The sequence below is a fragment of the Cajanus cajan genome, chromosome 2 (assembly GCF_000230855.2).
Source record: "Cajanus cajan strain Asha chromosome 2, NIPB_CcT2T_4, whole genome shotgun sequence".
Classification (NCBI taxonomy): domain Eukaryota; kingdom Viridiplantae; phylum Streptophyta; class Magnoliopsida; order Fabales; family Fabaceae; genus Cajanus; species Cajanus cajan.
Window position 1 is genome coordinate 74,317,042 of NC_138518.1, and position 19,984 is coordinate 74,337,025.

The 19,984-nt window shown below is 30.3% G+C and overlaps 1 protein-coding gene and 1 long non-coding RNA gene across 2 annotated transcripts; one reads left to right on the plus strand and one right to left on the minus strand.

Moving 5' to 3' along the window:
* Positions 1 to 7,367: 7,367 nt before the first annotated feature.
* Positions 7,368 to 9,471, minus strand: LOC145955336 (uncharacterized). The gene is made up of 2 exons (XR_014431953.1): positions 8,831 to 9,471; positions 7,368 to 7,554 (listed from the first exon to the last, which is right to left on the minus strand). It is a non-coding gene; the product is annotated as an uncharacterized LOC145955336 (long non-coding RNA).
* A 1,462-nt stretch (positions 9,472 to 10,933) lies between these two features.
* LOC109804022 (ethylene-responsive transcription factor TINY) lies at positions 10,934 to 12,672 on the plus strand. The gene has a single exon (XM_020365759.3). It carries the CDS (start codon positions 11,634 to 11,636, stop codon positions 12,366 to 12,368), a length of 735 nt encoding a protein of 244 aa, XP_020221348.1. The 5' UTR covers positions 10,934 to 11,633; the 3' UTR covers positions 12,369 to 12,672.
* The last annotated feature ends 7,312 nt before the right edge of the window (positions 12,673 to 19,984 follow it).

Below are 19,984 nucleotides of genomic sequence, written 5' to 3' on the forward strand. Positions count from 1 at the left end.
CTCCTCTGTTTCTTTTGTTTTTGAACCACTAAGGTCAAAAATAATATATGTAATCTAAATTATATATATATATATATATATATATATATATTAAATATACTTTTAGTCAATTCAAAAAGTTTTAATTTTAATCTTTGTAACAAAAATATTTATTTTTTTTCTAAAATTTAGAATTATTTTTTTTAGTTCTCATTATTATATAATTATTTTTAATTATTTATTTATTGATTAAAAGATTAAGTGACCGATATCATGTGTAACATTTCCAAAAAAAAGTTTCATTAATTTTTAAAATAAATATTATTTATATATTTTAAAATTATTGTTAGAAATAAAAATAATGATTTTAGATTTTAGAGAAATAAAAAAAATATTTTTATAAATATTAAAATCAAAATTTACTTATTTTATAATAAATTTTAAAAAAGTAAATACAATAATTAAAATCAAAATTCGTTGATTTTATAAGAACTTAAAAGTATTTAAGTGATCTAAATTAACATCTAGTTTAAATTAACATCCATAGTCATTTTATCAACCAATCAAATTATAATCTTAAAAACGAATCTTATACAAACATTAAAAAAGTATCATTGGCCATTAAAATAAGAAAAAACTCAAAATGATATGAGTGTACAATATCTTGTTGATATTGACAAGACACTCGGATTACATATGCACATGGAAGACATTAGAGCGAGATTTTTATTTCGCTTAAAACTCGATCATACAATTTGTTTGATATCATGTCACGCACGGATATATAATTGACTACTAACAAATAACAACTTGTTATAGGAAAAAAAAAAAAGTACCCATAAATTACAACTTCTCAATCACACGAGGACACGAATATGTCTAGTCACACGTCATAACTATAAGCATGATCTTCCTCCATATATCCATAAAGTACATTTTCAGGTTTTCCAAGAGTCATTCACATTTGTAGAAAAACCTTCTTACACAATATTTGTGATTATCATACATAATTATAGGTAATGTGTTCATTTGAAATCAGACTTCTATCTGTTAAGACAAAATATTTATTTCTTTTTTTCCATAACCATAAGCACAACTTCCTTAAAGACAACCACATTTCCTATTTCATTGATGAATTTGTCAATTGTACATGTAGTGGGATGGTATATATTAGAAGGAAAAAAAAACACATTAATTCTTTAATATTAAATTTAAAATCTTAAATCTAGTTCAATAACAAGAAAAATATTTTCATCGTGTTAAATGAATTCATCTTTCTTAATATTATTATATTATCAAATAAAATTAAGTCTCTTAATCTAATATTTATTAGACTTATCTCGAGACATAGGTTAACTTGGTGTTCTTAAGTTTAATCTAATAAGGATAAGTTACTAAACTGAAAAAATTCTATGATATTTTTTTACAATAAGTAGTGTTGATTCACATTCTTAATTGTAGAGACATATGAGATGAAGTAATAGTTAATAGAGTAAAATTTTGATTTCTTTATCATCTCAAGAAGATCAAAATATCTTAAAATTCAATAAAATTCTTCTTATAAATAAAGACACCCACAATTTTTTTTGTGATATGAGAACCATTAATTTTAAAGACTCTTTTAATTTTTTAATTGATAATCATATAAAATATAAGAAGTAAAGTCAATAATAATTATGAGGTAAATTTTTTATTACCTTTCTAACTTAACAAAAAAAAATTCTTAAAGCAAAGTGATGAACTTTCTTAGTTTGTTCAAATGAAAATATTTTATTAATTAAATTAACTTGCTTTTAATTTTTTTTAAAATGTATATTTTCATATCTTAATTCATATTTTATTATAAATAAGACAAATATTTACATAATAGTATAATACACATGACGTGATTCTTGGTGGCATGGTACCGGGCTCTTACAAAAGCATTAGTGGATTGGACCATTAACATATGGTTGGTAGCAAAAAAACCAAAAAGGTCCAAACTAAATAGGTTAGGTACGTACGTCACTTCCTCAGGTTTATGTGGCCCAAACTGCATCATTGCTTTAGTGAATCTTATCATCTATAAATGGAGAATTTTATTGTAGATATATAATTTATTCTCAAATGACAAATATGACTTTGTTAGTTATGATAAGGTTTCATAAATAAAATTAAATAGATGTCATGTAATGCAATTTATTGTTAATGAATCTCCTTCTCTATAAATAAAAAAATTGTATTGTACATATATAATTTATTCTCAAATGACAAATATGTTGTAAGGAATTTTCCCAAAATTACAGCATATTTAGCTTTCTATTTAGTTTAAGCATAATTTAAATAAACTTTTTATTAAAAATTGAGGGGTTAATCTTTAGTTTTATACAGAGAAATATTTTGGATTAAAGCTATAATTTGAAATTTTATTGTTGTTATTGTCAATTTTTTAAATAAAAAATTGAAACTTTATAATTAAGAAACCAATATGTCAAGAAAAAACAGAATGAGAGATGTTATGATTTTAGAGTTTAATTTTATGCACCAATTAATTAAAAATTATAGTAAATACTAGTATATCTTTTAAAATAATTATTATAAATTTTAACAAATTTATTATAGATATCAAGTTTGAATTAGAATGACAATATAAAACCAGTCTAACACTGTTTTCTTCTTTTTTCTTTTATGATGAATGAGAGCACAAGTTGGATAGAAAATGGAATTTGCAGACAGTTATTTATTGTGGGCACGTACATACAGCAGTACTTGAGATTAGACGGACAATAAATGCCATTGTTACCACTCACCATTCAATTCTTCCATTTTTAACTACTTTATCAAAAGATATATTGTAGTTACATTACTATACTAGTACTATTTAATAACAGAAAAGTTGTATCATGATAAAAATAAAAAAAAACTACATGAAAAATAGAACCCTCCGATAATTTTTTTTTTACAGTTCTTCTTATAATATATTGAGACAAGATTATATAATATAAAATGTTATACTCATAGTATATCAAAATAAGAAATCATATGAAACCATATTTGACACTGGTTACATTTTACATGCTAATATGTTATGAGTAGCAAAACGAAGAGGTTTCGAATCCGAAACTGTGGAGTATGGGTGGCACCTGAATTGCATGTGAATAAGAGATGAGATATTCAGTGTTATGTTATGGATCCAAAACAACCAAAGTAGAAGATAAAAGAATAACAGTGCCAATAACATGTGGCTCCACTCATTTAATACATATGTTTTGGGTCCTGCTCTGTACCAATTGCTATGCTCAATGCTATTAAATCTTCTTAACTCATCCACATTCTGCAGTAAAGACCCAAAAAAACAAAAAATCCGTATACTATAATATTTGGCCCAAGAGAAAGTACATGCATGTTATAAGATTTATATAAAGAATTTAACTCAATTTTATAAAATTAATTTATAAAATATATATATTTTTGGTTGATGTGAGATCTATAACATACTTTCTCATTTTAAAAATTGGACATTTTGAATTTAAAGTTTACATGACTTTATTTCTAAATGAAATGAGATTTCAATAGATTTTTTTTATGTCAAATATCTCAAACATGAAATTTATATAACCTTATTTTTAAACGGCATGAAATCTCGGGCATTTTACACGTAAATGAGTTTCATTGTATTTAATTAGTCTCATTGTATTCCAAATGGATTTTCTTTGTTAGTTTCTCTAGACTCTTGAACATTTTATTTTCTCTTACAATACAACGTTACCGTGTACCATATTGGGAGAAGATCCTGGTAACATTTTCGCCATCATTGAAAACACCATTTTTCACTTTCTAATCATTGAATTAGAGTTACTCCTCGTAAATAATAAGGTGAGGTACTATATACGAAAGCATGCATGCTTTAAAGAGCAAAAATTGGATGGCTCCACTCATTTAATATATCAAATGTTTGGGCCCTGTTATTTAGTGGTGGTAACTGGCAACACCACATTCCAACTTCTTTAACTTCATCCATTTTATTTAGTGATAACCTACACTTTTTTCTCATATATTATTCAAAGTCCGGTTAACCTCTCTTTAATTTTCTTCTAACAAAGTCCAAGGTTATTATTTTTTTTCAAAACTTATAAAGACAATTGAATTGAGTCTTGTCTCTTATTTATTTATTTTTTACACGTATATTTAGAAAATCGGAACTTTTATCGACGTGCATAAGAAACGTAGTTTACTTCTTATTATTACTTTAGACATATCACATTCTCATATAGCTGTTTGTTTTAGTTTTGGTATTAAGTAAAATGCTCTTCTAATCAAAAGATGCTTTGAAAAAATTTATAATAATTATGTAATTTTTAAAGAAAAGTAAAAATTGGAAATATCTTTTGCAAAACTCTATCCCTCTTCTTCCATTTATTAAAAATTCCTTTCCCTCCCATAATTTGAATCAAACAGTACATTATTAGAAAACTATCATTGAATCGCTTTTTTTATTTTTTATTTTTTTTTATTATATATATATATACATATACACACATACATATATATATATATATATATATATAAATAAAACTGAATGCAAACGAGCCCAAATGTGGTCCATAATGTAGCACAATAATTGGCTTTACCAACTAACATCTATAGAATACAAATTTGGATTGAAAAGTCTTTATTGAATATTTTATTACTTCAACCTTATTATATCATTTTTGTTATAAAAAAAAGAGTAAATAATCCATGGAGAAAGTGCATGTTAATATATATAATTGATAAAAGTGTATAATTAAACTTTAAAATCCTAAAATTTCAATTGTTTTAGAAAAAAATAATATTAAAAGAACTAAAGATTTAAGATGGAAGAAAAACATTTAGAAAAATAAAATTTACTTTAATAATTTTTATATTTTAAAAGATAATTATATATACACTCACTTTTTATCCCTCATCTTTTTCTTACATATCGCTTATCATATTTTTTTTTTACTTTTTATTTTCGTTCTCCCTATTCTAGTACACCTTTGGGAGAGAGAGAAAATAAAAAGAAGAAAAAAGCTATAATGATTGAAAATGGTTAAAACTCGCATGTCATTATCATAATTAAGTACTCCAATGTCCAAAAGGTATGGTCAATTTTATATTAATGGTAGTTTGACATTATTTCTTAGCATTTCGTCCAAAATCCAGTGATGAAGGGCAGTTAAAATGAGGCAGAAAGTTTTGGAAGCATATTGAGTCAAAAGGAAAAGGAAATCGAGACAAAAACATGGTTTGGTAGACACATCTTAAATTTTGTTGTGGCGAGGAGACTCCATTTCCAAATGGATCCAAACAGGTCATGAGTGGTTCTCTTTGTTGAGTTTAAGACTTGAGGTAGTTACTACCGTCCCCTACTCCTCTCAGTTCTTAAGTACATACATTAATATCTTTCCGACATAAAAGTAGTTTCATAGGTATTTCAACCTTTAAACCCTTCTCTTCATGCCGGATCCAGCTTTACTACTCAGATTGGAACGTACTGTACATAGTACAGAAAGTTTTTCCTAAGAATTATACCACATTTTATCAATTTTAAATAAGTTTATAATTAAAATTGCACATTAATCAATTTTAATGTATATTAATGAATAGTCTATTTAGAATTAAGTGACCCCTGTTCAAAAGTACTTTTTTGAAGTATCTTGGAACATGACAGATGTTTTAGACACACTCTAATGCCTAAGCGTAGTTAGAGTTAGAGATATATATGTAAAATATAAGCATAATTAATTTTATACTTATATGAAATGTCATATATATATATATAATAATAGTTAACCATTTGCTGTGAATTACTAGCTACAAACATCTGTGGCAGATTCAAAATGGCTCCAAAAATAACCTCCTTAAACATGCATTTTTGTTATTGCCGACTATCATAATATTTATACTAGAGACTAAAAATTGACATACATCTTTTAGATTTTGACATGTTTCTAATTGAGCAAAAAGTGTTGAACAATTTTAGACGACTAATATAAAATTTTATATATTTTTTATTGATAAGAATTATAATGACAATAATAAAATTTAAATTTATAACTGTGTACATATTATCTCTAACTTTATACCTCCTACACAAACCTTATTCGTTGACACAAGGTTTTCGATGTATCAATTGTCTAACATTTTATATAAATTAAGCTTTCATAGTTGATTATACACTTGCGCTTTTATGGTGGTATTATTCTTTTCTAGTGGTCGTGATTAAAATTTGGTATATTTGTATATATTAATATGCAAATTTAATGGGTTAATTCGTAACGGAAAAAAGGACTTCATTATCTTAGCCTGAACTCGTGTTGTATAATCCCACGACTGCATAGGATAGCAGCATCGATCTAGAAACAGAACTAAAAATAAAAATGAAAATGAAAAAAAAAATTAAAAACACAAAATAAATAAATAAATAAATCTAAGAAAATTTAAATAATTTGTGATTCTTACTTTTATTTTTATTTTTTAAGTTGTTACTTGTTAGTATTTAATCAAGTTTCATAATATAATAAATATGTTAACAAAACACAAAAGAAATAATAATAAAAAAGTAACAACTATTAACTCGCAAATCAAATTTATTAGACCTGTAGCTTTAGTGAATCAAGTTGAAAATTCTCAACTAAATGAGCTACTTATTTTAGGGTCTAGGAATCCAGTTAAACTATGGTATGTAATTAAGGATAACAATGATAAATAATAAGGGACATGAAAAAAGTTAAATATATTTATTCTTATCGGAGATTGGTCGTGGGGACGATCTGCTGGGTAAGATTGATGAGCCTCCTTACTGGGTACGCTTGCTGTTCCAGAGCGGGAATGATACCTGCAAAAGAGACTATAATGTTAAAGTTAGTGTTTGTGAATGTATGAGTCTCGTATAAGTAATGCACGTACCTTAGTGTGAATTAAGGTTTTTCTGGGCTTTGGGCCCGAGATCAATTATAGTCTGTTCAAATGATGGGCCTTGTCTTGGCCAATATCGCGTGGCGCATGTCTGATGTCAATCTGCGCTATAATGTCGAGCTTAAGCTCGGCTTCGCGATACGGATAGTATAATATTATTTATAATTAAGGACGAATCCACCTATATATCTTATAATTGTATGAGTATATGTTAAATAGTTATCCACAAAATTTACTAATACTTATGGATATTTATAGATAGTTATAAAATATATTAAAAATAAAAAATAATAAAAATATATTATAAGTTATTTTGGGCTTGAATTTGATATTAATTATGTTGATACTTATGAGTTTCATCCTAATTGTAACGACCCGCCACGGTCTCTACACTTAGTGGAATCGCACTACAATTAGTTAACTAAGAGAATATTAAACTGGATAACACATACATACAGACATAAATATAAAGATCGAAATAATTAAGTTTCTGTATATAAAATATAGCACCATATATGTACAGTCATCCCAAAATATTCCTTAGTGCCGGTCAAGCACTGACAAAAAAAAATGTTACCCAGAATGGTAACTCAAAACACGAGACTCAGCTCCTCGTCTCACAACGATCATCTCTACTCCCAAGCTATCCCTGACCTGCTCCCATACCAAGTATGATCATCGCAGTTCCACCACATGGAAAACAGAAGGGTAAGCTAGAATTCAAAGATCAATAATACAAGTACAGAATAAAAATTCTATACTACACATGCATCCCAAATCCTGTCCCTAAGGAACCTTTCATCTCAATCAATCATTCATTCACCAAACATGAAGTCAAACACCACACTTCATCATATTAATAATCATGCAATGAATGCAACTCATGACAGATAGGCATACATATCAATCATCTAATGCGTCGTCACGCATACACCTAGGAGATCTCCATAACAATAGAGCTGTATAAGTGACATTCCATCCTACCGAAACCACCCCAACCGTTTTCACGCCCAATGCGCCCGCTCGGTCACAGCTAAACAGGATATATAATCCTCACTCGGGTTTACTCGGATGATGTCACTTACACACTTGGAAGTCCAGATCCACCGTCAGGTATAGCACAGCTGGGTACGGGCTTACCACGACCTTGGCATGCATTAACCAAGTCAATTGTGGAGTTCGCCCACCGACTATCCGCAAGGATCCACGCACCTTCCCGAGTACTTGGTTAAGGGAATAACCCTCGACCTCATACCCCGCTCCAACACTAGCTAAGGACTTAGAGGAGACTCACCCAACCCAGTGGCCTATCTGAGCACCACTCTCCCAAATCCAGTGGCCTCCCAGAGCACCACTCTCATATATTAGTGGCCTATCCAAGCACCACTCTCAAGAGACTCTATGTGAGCTCTTCCAGTTCGAAATATTTTTCCTCTCCTCAAGTCCTAGGCTAGACTCATGCCATAGGCATCACATGCAATCATGCATCATACATCATAATGGTCTGCCCACCATCATGATCAACAACCATACACATGTCATAAGACATCACATGCAATAATGCATCATACATCATAAATGGTCTACCTACCATTATGATCAATACATACCATATGAACGTATCATATTCAAACATTCATATATATCATCACAAAGCATACATATGAATCACACCTCACCATACATCATATATCATACATACATGATCTAAAACTTCAACTTTAAACATGCATAAGTATCAATTCATTCATAAATATATTCAAGCACAGTGCCGTCAACTCGCGCCTGGCCTAACACCAACCCAAGAGCTCTAAGCTCTTCCACGCCTGATACGCTCAACCTGCGCCCGACCTAAAACTATTCAGAGAGTTCAAAATTCTCATCCAAACTAACAAATTCAGCCACATGTAAACAATCTAGCTTCCCTTACCTGAAGATTGGCTCAGATAGCCAAAGACTGAATCAAAAGTATAATTTCCCCTCGAGGCTCAACTCGAAACTTCAGTCCTCCCAAAACAAGCTTTCTAATCTGAAATTCAAGAAAAGACAGAAGGAGTTATTGATCTAGAGGAGAAAATGAGTTAAACAGAGAAATTTGGGAGAGAAAGGAGCTCACTGACCCAGAGACCTTCTCTCTAAAACTTCTCTCTAGAACCATAACTCCTCACGGCCCCCCCTTCACCCCTATTTATAGGCAATCCGGAGTGGCCAGAACGGCCCGTACCGATACCGGAACGGCCCGTTCTGAACTCCCAGATCACGCACAAAATCCACGCCCAGAACGGCCCGTTCTGAAAACAGAACGGCCCGTTCCGGGACTCATCCAGAACGGCCCGTTCTCCCTCAGGAACAGCCCGTTCTCCCTCCGGAACGACCCATTCTCCCTCCGGAACGGCCCGTTCTCCTTCCTAGAACGGCCCGTTCTCCTTGCCGGAACGGCCCGTTCTCAACTACAATATGTAGTTCAATTCAGTAGTGTGGAACGGCCCGTTCCAGTTTGGGAACAGCCCGTTCTGGGCTACTGAATCAGCCTCTTTTTTTTTTTTTTTTTTTTTTTTTTTTTTTTTTTTTTTACAATGTTACACTAATTATTTTGGAAGAATTTTTTATTTGGTTTTATTTAACGACTTCACAAAATAATTGTATCATATTATAGTCAAATATTTTAATACCAGTCACAACAATTATTTTTAATAATATAATTAAATGATAATATACATTATTTTCATACATATGAAATTCAATAATAAATTTTAAAATACAAAGAAAACTTTTTATTGTTGCATTTTATTACTAACTAAATATTATTCAATAAACAAAGAAATTCTTTGTCATTTATCCTGACAAACAAAAGAAGAAACACTTCATACCTATATTGTATTAATATATATATATATATATATATATATATATATATTAATAAGTAATCATAGTAATTTCAGAATAAAATAAAATAAAAAGAAGTTATTCATAAGATAATATAGCCTTAAAAAATAATGAAAAAAAAAATAATTATTAAAAGAAATATCCTCTCTCTATATAGATATAGTAATTATAAAATAAGGGAATTAATTTTTGATATTAATGTAATAGAAAATGAAGCCTAGAAATGACTTTATGAATCTAAAAAGTTTCTTTTTGTTTTTTCTTCCTGAATTTGGTTAGCCTAAACTGATTCCCCATTTATCTCATTACAATAACTACTAATCTAACTAATAATAATTTTTATTTATTCAGAATTTGAACTTAGAATCACGTGCATAATGTCTATATGTTACCACTAATTTCTATTTATATGATTTTCTATTTTTTTTTATCAACATTAAAAAACATTATTATTAAAGTTAATCATTTATATATTAACAGTGTAATTTTTTTTTGGTAAAATGGTTATAAATTTTGGATACAGGGAAACTGTTTATTGACACGTGAGGATGAGGAGCAACAACGTGGTATGTGCTTTCGCTCTATTATATTAAATAATTATAGAAAATATGGAGAGGCATGTAGAAAAAGGGTCTTAATTATGGTCATTAATGATATCACCGACTTCTCAATCCATCATAAAGTTGGTTTCCCTTTCCCTTAATTGAATTATAGAAAATTCTGTTTGGCTGAAACTGTGTCCGTTTCCGATAGGTTATAGAAACAGTACTTTTTCCATATTCATTCGAAGAATCACGATGCATGTACTCTCCATCTCCAAGTAGATGCCAAATATCGGATTTTATCCCCCAGAAAACATAGGTTGAATGGTTGGACCAAATCTTTTTATATTATAGCTTAGATTCTATGTCATCCCGTATTCAGAAATTAGAGTCTGTAGATGTTTTGTCATTGTTTCTTCTTCCCAAAAATATAGATAAAGAAAGGCAAGGTTGAGCATGCAGGAACAAGTGAATATATAGAAGAAATAAAAACGGCAACGTTTTTGTGGAAGCTGACTGAAAAGTGAAAACTAGTTCCTTATCTCTAGCTGTCAGGTGGGTGACAATGTGAATATAGTGACAGTGGCCGTAGCTTTAAAAAACACACACGTCTTCTTCGGTACACGACAAAATCAACCGAAGCAGCGGTGAGAGGGCAAATTAGTCATATTCACAAACACAAATCAAATAGTAACAAAGAAACGCCTTAAATAAAAAGAGGTTGGGGCGTAAAGATAAAAACCAAAGCATGGGACAAGAATAGTATTCTCACTGCTCCAACAAGGCAAAGGCACAAAGCAAACAAGTAAACAACAGGTGGGAGTGAAGAAGAGTGAAAACTGAAAAGGGAAGGAAAAATTGGCAATCGGTGTAAGGAAGGGTCCTGTTGAGTGTTGTGTGCCAGCTGCCAGGCTGTGGTTTTAACGGCAATGGTGAAGGTATTAAGGGCGCGTAGGTCTTGGTCTTGGTCTTGGCTCTCACAATAAAATAAAAGAAAATGTTATTTTGTTAGATCTTTGTATTATGAGCCATTCGTGTGGGGGTCACTTACACCTTTCCGCTTTCTCTTTCATATCTTCTCTCTTCTCTCCCATTACCCTCTTCCCACTCACGCAATACCTCTCCTTTTCATCCCCCTCCAGGCTCCAGGCTCCAACTATATATAGATCAGAGAGTGAGAGTGAGAGAGAGACTACTACTATAAGTCTATAACATTATTACGTTAGAGTCACCCACACATAATCCAATATATACAACAACACACTGCACTGTCTGTTTCTCAGCATTCAAAAGATCGTGAGCGTAATGGCTGAGCCTCCAAGCTCAGAGTTTGAGATAATAAGCACTGCCACTACTGCTACTACCACCCGTAAGCACTCCTCTTCGGAGGCCCAGTTAGCCGGCCCGGATCACAAAAAGCCCAAGCAGGCCCCAGACAGCAGCAGCAAGCACCCCGTGTACAGAGGGGTCCGAATGCGGGCCTGGGGAAAGTGGGTATCCGAAATCCGCGAGCCCAGGAAGAAGAACCGGATCTGGCTGGGCACCTTCGCCACCGCCGAGATGGCCGCGCGTGCGCACGACGTGGCGGCGCTCGCCATCAAAGGCACCTCCGCCATTCTGAACTTCCCCCAGCTGGCCGCCTCCCTGCCCCGCCCGGAATCCAACTCGCCGCGGGACGTTCAGGCCGCCGCAGCGAAAGCCGCCGCCATGGAGGGCGTGGATGGGCCGAGGACGCCGTCGCTGTCGCAGTCGTCTTCGTCGTCGTCGTCGTCGTTGGCGGCGGTTTCGGAGGAGGCGTCGACGGCGGATGAGCTGGGGGAGATCGTGGAGCTGCCGAGCCTGGGAACGTGTTTCGAAATACCGGACCCAGGTAAGGAGGTGGTGTTTTTGGAGCCGGTGGATGGGTGGCCCTATTCTCAACCGTGGTGTGACGGCATTTATGATGACAGGGATTGTGGGGATCCGATTTCCATGCACGACTCTGAGAGCTTCATTCTTTGTGGCTTTGAGGCTGACTTCACTTCCTTGTGGCACCATTAATTTATTTTTTCTGCATTGCTTTCTTTTTCTCCTATTCATTTTATTTTTATTTTTATTTTTACTTTTACTTTCAATGTGTGAGCCCTTTTCCAATTTTTCACTTTAAGGGTTTAATACATTTCTTCTCTCATCTCTCTCAAGGACCTACTACTACTTTTCTTTTCTCAAGAGTGTCTCCCATCTCTTCTTTCAGGTAATGCAAATTTCATTAATCACATATACGTGTAGAAATCCTCCCTCATCTCATCTTGTATCATATTCATATAATTAATAAACCATTCTCTATTTACACTTTCTTTTTTTACACCTATCTTCTTCTACTACTTTATAGTCAAAAAAATGTTATTGATTGTGTATCAAAAAATAACATCTTAAGGAAGTATATAAACTATAAAGTAAAAGAAAAATGACAAGTTTTAATCGGTTAGAGAGAGAAAGGAATTGACCGTAGTAATAGTAAGTACAGCTAGCAATAACTCGATGACACGTCACGCGGATGTTCTTGGCTATATTGTATTTTGGGAAAGTGGAAACCGGTCCCTGCTCTCACAGTTATGCAAAATGAGGCAAAGTCCAAAATGATAATCACGTTTCAACTAGAACCAAAACCACCCAAGGTTAAGACGTCTCGTTATCTCCACATGAACCATTCCAAATATTAAAAGTTTAGAAGGAAAGAATAAAGATGAGATGGCCATATGTTCGGTTTCGTGTCCGTAAAAAACTCCCGTATTTGACGTCCAAACCCAAAGTTAAAAATAGCTTCTGCGTTGAAGTCGAAAACTGGACAAAGCTCCAAACAAGTTCTTAAATATTGCACTATTACATTTACGAAGCGCTTCACCTAATATGCATTCTAATTTAACACTGCTAAACGATATGAAAAGGCGATTTATTAAAAAAATAATATTTTAACAGTGCGTTTGCATTGGTGTCAGAGAGATTAAAAGTTTGAGTATGTCATCGATGTCTTGTTTAGTAATGTTGGGTTGGGGGTGCTTCTCTGTTTTACTACTTTATTCAAAAAAATTAAATTAAAAAATGGATGTCTCTAGTTTATTGGGTTGACCATAGTCACATCCTTTGTTTGTGGGGTTCAGATTGCTCTTTCTGGTGACAGGTTGCATTCCACACTTGGTGCGCTGTTACAACGTATCATGTACGTGTGTCTGTCTATATGATTTCCGAGTTTTAGAATGTAGTCAAAGATCCAAAATCTTAGACCTTTGGAATATTAAAATGCTGCCAAAATCTATGATCATTGAATTCACGTTGAAATTAAGTTGATTATCACACTGTAATATTATTTAACTATAGACCTCATATATATAGGCCTCTTTGGGTCGTTTAAATTTCCGTGGTCAATGTAGGAGGGTATGTTTAGTGTTCTATTGTTTTTAAATTTTAGTTTAAAATTGCTAAATATAATTGGATTATGTGGTGAAATATAGCAAAACCAATCCTTAATATTTACACAAAAATTCGGGACCCCAAAATAAAATGGGAATTGCTACGGTACCCTCAAAGATTGAGGAGTTTCAATACATTTTTCTATATAAATTTATAAAAAAAATTTAAAAAATTTAATTTAATTATAAAATGAATAATCTAAATTATACTTATAAAATAAAAATTAAGATAAAATTATAGAGATTAAAATTATAAGATTTCAATAATATTATAAAATATTAAAAAATAAATAAAAAAAATTAATAAATAGTAGAAATAAAAAATTATTAAAATTACTATATAGAAATTCAAAAATTTAAGATAAAAAGATAAAAAATATACTTAAAAAATTATTAAAATTAAAATATAGAAATTCAAAAAATTTAAGTGAAAAAATAAAAATATACTTAAAAAATTATTAAAATTAAACTATTTGAATATATAATAATATTATTACAAATAAATTAGAATATATAAAATAAAAATAAAATGACTAAATAATTTAAAAATTGAAAAAATAAAATATCATAAATGACTTGAATGTGAATTTTAAATAATTAAAAAATTATAAATAACTTAGATTTACACGTAAGTGACACATCATCAACCATATCGGTACCTTCTTTTATAGAGGTACCGTAGAAATTCTCAAATAAAATACACAATTTATATCAGGGCGGGGCAAAACCAAGAAGTTTGCATAAATATAAATTTTAACAAACATGAAAGATTGAAAGGGAGAAACTATAATCATATCTATCGTATAGTATATAGCAGAGGAGAGTTTGGATGATCCAAAGTTAATGAATAGAAGAAGCTCCTCTTTTGTTTTCTGGAAGCTGCAACGTGGAGGGAAGGGTACGGTGTCCATAAGCCCAACTTTTTTGGGGGAAGAAAAAATTAGCCGAAAAAGAAGTGAGAAAATTCTTGTGTTCACACTCGCCAAATTTATGTTTAATAGCCCCACCTCAATGTACTTTTCGAACTATTTTCATCTACAATTCATCACATTTAAAAGTGTTGTGGTCCATTTCGTACGTAATATTTGTGACAATAAAATCAAGATTCTGAATATGAATGGTGCGATGATCATTTATATATAGTTAGAAAAATTAATGACACTTTGTTCTTCATAAATTCCTCATCCTCTTTTTTTTTTTTTTTTTTTTTTAAATACCAACAAGTAATTTTGTTATTAATAGTTAGAAAAGCAGATACTGTTTGGACTCCATTAATTTCCTAGTATTTGCACAACTTATTAATCATTCCTAGTAACAGCAAGTGCAGCAGCTAGCTCCACAAAATGTGGTAGTGAATAATATGTAATTCGATAATTTCTTTACATTTTAAAATTATTATTTGAACAACAATATTTTTAATTAATTATATATTGAAACAATAATGATAGACCTGTGCGTGAATATGTATTTTCTTATTTGATTATTTTAAAAAACTGGTAAGCATATGATGTAAAAAAATGATTAAATTATTTTATTTATTTTTTTTGAAAAATGATTAAATTATTTCTAAAAATGAGTAAATTTAAATTTAGTCTCTGCACTTCATTATTTTCCTTAAATCTTACATGAAAAAATTATACATTTTCATCTTTTCACAAAAATAAAAAATCGCTTACAAATTAGTTTCAAATGTTTATTGAAGTTACCATAGAAACCTTTAATATCGGCAACAAATTTGAATAATAATATGCACTGGCCACATGATTTTAACCTTGTTGTCGCCGTACGCAACAAAAAAAAAAAAGAAAAGAAAAGAAATTGAAGTTATGATACGATTAAATTTTGCTAAGTTATTCTTGTAGAACATAATGTTAGCTAAATTAGAAAATTTCAATCCCTTCGTTATAACTTGGATGAATGATAAAATCTGATTCCTAAACATTTTTAATGCAAGAAAAAATATTTTTTTTTCATGTAAAGATCAAAATAAAAATAAAAATAATATCAAGTATAATAATTGAGAAGAAACCCAATGGTAGGGAAGAAAATAATATCAAGTATAATAATAATAAAAATAACAATATCAAGTATAATAAAATAATAATAATAATAATAATAATATATCAAGTATAATAATAAAAAGATATTTTGTTTCTCTTCATTCCATTGCCAAGTCGCCTCTAACTCAACATTATTGGGAAGCAACCCAATGGTAGGTGGACACCTGCAGACTGCAGTCACACCATTACAAAGAGTGACTTTTGTTCCAATAATTGAGCAAAAGCTTTCACTTGTTTCTTAACCTTTCCATTCGCAATTGCTTTCCACATGAATTCATTTTAGTATAAAAATTTTCTACATTATTTCAAGTTAGACGTGTGATACAAATGGCGACGCGGCTTATATATTTTTAATTAATATAAATATTAAGTAAAATTCATAGTATTCATATATATATTGATTTTAACAACAAGAATATTCATACATTACAACAAAATTTGTTATTAATGACAATTATTTAATGACAATAATTTAATTACCGTCATATATAAAAATATTAATGACTAATATATAATAGCCACTAAATATTATACTAAAATTTACTATTAGCGACAATTATTTATTAAAAAAAACTTAAGTCTCACATCGATTAGAGATAAGATAATTAAATAGTATATAAGTGAGTAATAACTATCACCTTACAAGTTCATTTTATAGGATTGACTCCTAATTCATTATTTTAAATTGGTATCAAATCACTCATTGTTACCAAGTTAGTGCTATAAAACAATTAGAGAGTAACTTTCACCTTATAAATCTCACATATCTTAAAATACAAGACAATTAAAAAAATAAATTAAAAAATATATAAATAAAAGACAATTCTCATCTTACAAATCTCAAATCGAGTAGACATAAAAATGTATATAAGTTATGAATTTAGAAAATGAAATTATAGGAATAAATTATTTAAAGTAAAGGAGATAATTGAAAAAAAATAACTTTTAATAGCATTTAAAATGGCTACTAGAATTGCCACTAAAATAAATAAATTTTTTTTGACAATTTAGTAGATCTTTACCGGCATTTTATATAAATACCGGTTATAGTATTAGCGACACTGGATACACCAGCCATTAGTTAAATGCTGGTATAAAAAATAATGACCATTTATATGACCGCTAAATAATAAATTAATTGTCACAAAAAACTAATTTTGGTGTAGTGATAGTATTCATACAATTTACAGCATTATGAATTCATCCTTTAAGTATCCATCGGTTATAATGGAAGTCAAAACTGGCGACCCCATTGCTTAGCTGTAAGATGTGAAGCAAAGGACCCATATTGCTTTGTTTACTCTTTTTTTTTTCTTTCGGATTTTAGTATGGATTTGGTATATTATTGTTTTGTGGTTGGAATTGGCAAGATCTTAAAAACTAGAAATCAGATTCATTTTTATTATATAAATCTTTTATTTCTACATCTTGTATAATCTTGTGGCCTTTAATATTCTTTGCTCCTTTCTGCGAGTGTCTAAAATCATAATTAGCCGTCCCGTGAAATTTCAGTAACATGAATAATATGAAAATGGATCCTTTGACTTTAAGGTAGGAAAGTTATTGTAATTTTAAATTGTTGGATTTGTAATAATACTCTATATATATATATCTGAGTATTTTTTAAGAGAAAAAAAAACTGGATCTTCGGTAACAGAGTGATTTTCAGGATGGAGCGCCTTTTGTGGTACGAGCAATTTTTTAAGATGTCATGCTAAGCTTGATTGTTGCTATAGATCAAACAATTAACAACTGCATTGTTAATATAATTTGACCAAAGTAGTAGATTTTAAAAATATTTATCTTATCGAGTTTAGTGTAATTCCTTGTGGGGTCACACGCGCCCTTTGATTCGAAAGTTGACTTCTGATTAATAAAGGAAACATTTGGGAACTACAAGATACTCAAGACTGGTGTGCTACTGCTAGCTAAAATGTTATACATTTCTCAGTACTTCACTCACTCTTCTACACATACATGTAAGCCTCAATTTTCGTTTAAGCGTTTTCACATTTGTCTGCTAGCAATGAACTCTTTTAAGGTGATCACCATGAAAATTTGTTCATCCTAGCTACTTTTATGACACGGAATACGATATACAATCAATATTTCTCATGAACATATATATATATATATATAGTTATTGATTGTGCATTCAATCACAGAACTAATCATCCTTAAAGAGTAATTCTGAACCATGTGAGGGTTAAGACCAATGTTTTCTTTCTTCCAAAGACGAGACCAATTAATTAATGTGATTATGATGGGATTATTAGAATTTCATGATGCTCACGTGCTTCTGCGCACCGTTGCAGGCGCTTCAAAATACAAAGTGTTTATGTCAGCGATTTGCTTAAATTAGAAACAAAACTTAATGAATGCAGCAGAGAAACAAACTGGCTGATGATACTAACTAAGATCTCAGATGGCCTTAAAAATAGTGTAAATTAGAAGTTGGTTAATAGTTAAATCCCCAAAGAGGAACATGAAGTAACTACCAAAATTAAAATAGTTTCCCTCTAGATTACGATTTCTTTTTAGCTAGGGATTTGATTCTATTATTAATTGTCAACCTTGTATTACAGTACCTAGGTCAAACTTTGGCACCACTCGTTGGAGAGCAAGAAAGAAGGTTCTCGGACATGAAAAGAAGATATTTATGCACGTGAAATATATAATCTATTATAAGGGCTAGCAGCTAGCTATTGCAATGATTCATGTAATGTAATGTATTGATTGTATATATGGTGAGTGCACCTTGTGAGGGGCCTGAGAACCATGTCTCCAAAAAAAATTTGTCTGTTAAGGAGGCCTATGCAGTCTCATTCCATAAGGACAAGAATTGTACTGCAATGGAAGAATAAAGATTTGGGCCCTCTTGTGGGGGATAAGACAATAAGCCTACAGTGATTATAGTCTTGCTGATAATTCTACCACTTAAGTGAAGCCAGAGATGAGTGATATGATCATAATGGTCTGAATCTGAAGATTCTCTTGTCTTGCTTTCTACTTGTGTTAAAGTGGCCGAAAGTGTAAACAAAGTAGTCATTGTCCTCTTATTCAAGTGTAGCATCACAAAGTTATGTACTAACAGTTGGGAATTTGATTTATTTGTCTAAGTTAATGAAACATTGTAATGGACTATTAGGTGATTAGACACTGCTGATATCAAATTAATTAAAGAAAGACGGTTGTTAGATTCACATTCCTCAACACCCTAATTTTATTTTTTTTTAAGCAAATATTTTAGTTCTAGCTACTGAAAGAATCTTCTATATGTTTGTTTCGTTCTGCTCCATGATTGAGATGGTTAGATGGAAGACTTTGGAAGAAAATAAAATGTTGAAATTTTTTAAATGTGAGAAATAAATTAAAATACAAATTATCACAATATTTGATTATTTTTTGAAAAAGTTGTAATCAACTTCCATATTAAATTCGAAATTTCGCAAGAGTGTTTTTATGGATTATTTTTAAATGAGACTTTTTTTTTAGAAATTTTTATCATATTTGTTTATAAATTAAAATTTAATATATTTAAAATAAGTTATAATTAATTAAAAATAATTTCTTGTTGTAATATAAGTAATTTATTTTAAATTAAAGTATAATTCATATGAAATATATCTATTTATTCAAATTTTTAATTTATTATAAAATTTAATTATATAATAAAAATTATCCTATAAAAAACACATATTAAAATACTAATTTTACAAAATAAAACGTATTAAAAAAACTAAACCTCCCTCTCTTCCTTTCAAAACACTTTAACACTCAAGCATAAAGACTCCATATGCATTACTATTTGATTCTAAAAAAGAGAAAGAAAAATAGAGGTTTTGAAATTTAAGAAAGGACAGTGGAGATTATAAGACGAGGAGTTTTAGCGGAGTGAGAAAAAGTACATTTTTTATTTGAAAAGAAAAAGAAAATATTTTATTATTATTTTTTTATAATTAAGAAATATAATTCTCTCTAATTTCTAATGTATTTTATTGTTGATAATTCTATACACATTTTTTTAGTTTGTTATTAAAGAATATCTCATTGAATATGGGAATAAATTTCTTCTACCAATTTGATAAGTATCGAATAAATGTAAGTGCATTAAATATTTGAAAGAAGAGTTTTATCATTATTAATA

Coding starts and splice junctions, on each gene's coding strand:
- LOC109804022 (XM_020365759.3), top strand. CDS start 11,634: ATGGCTGAGCCTCCAAGCTCAGAGTTTGAGATAATAAGCACTGCCACT.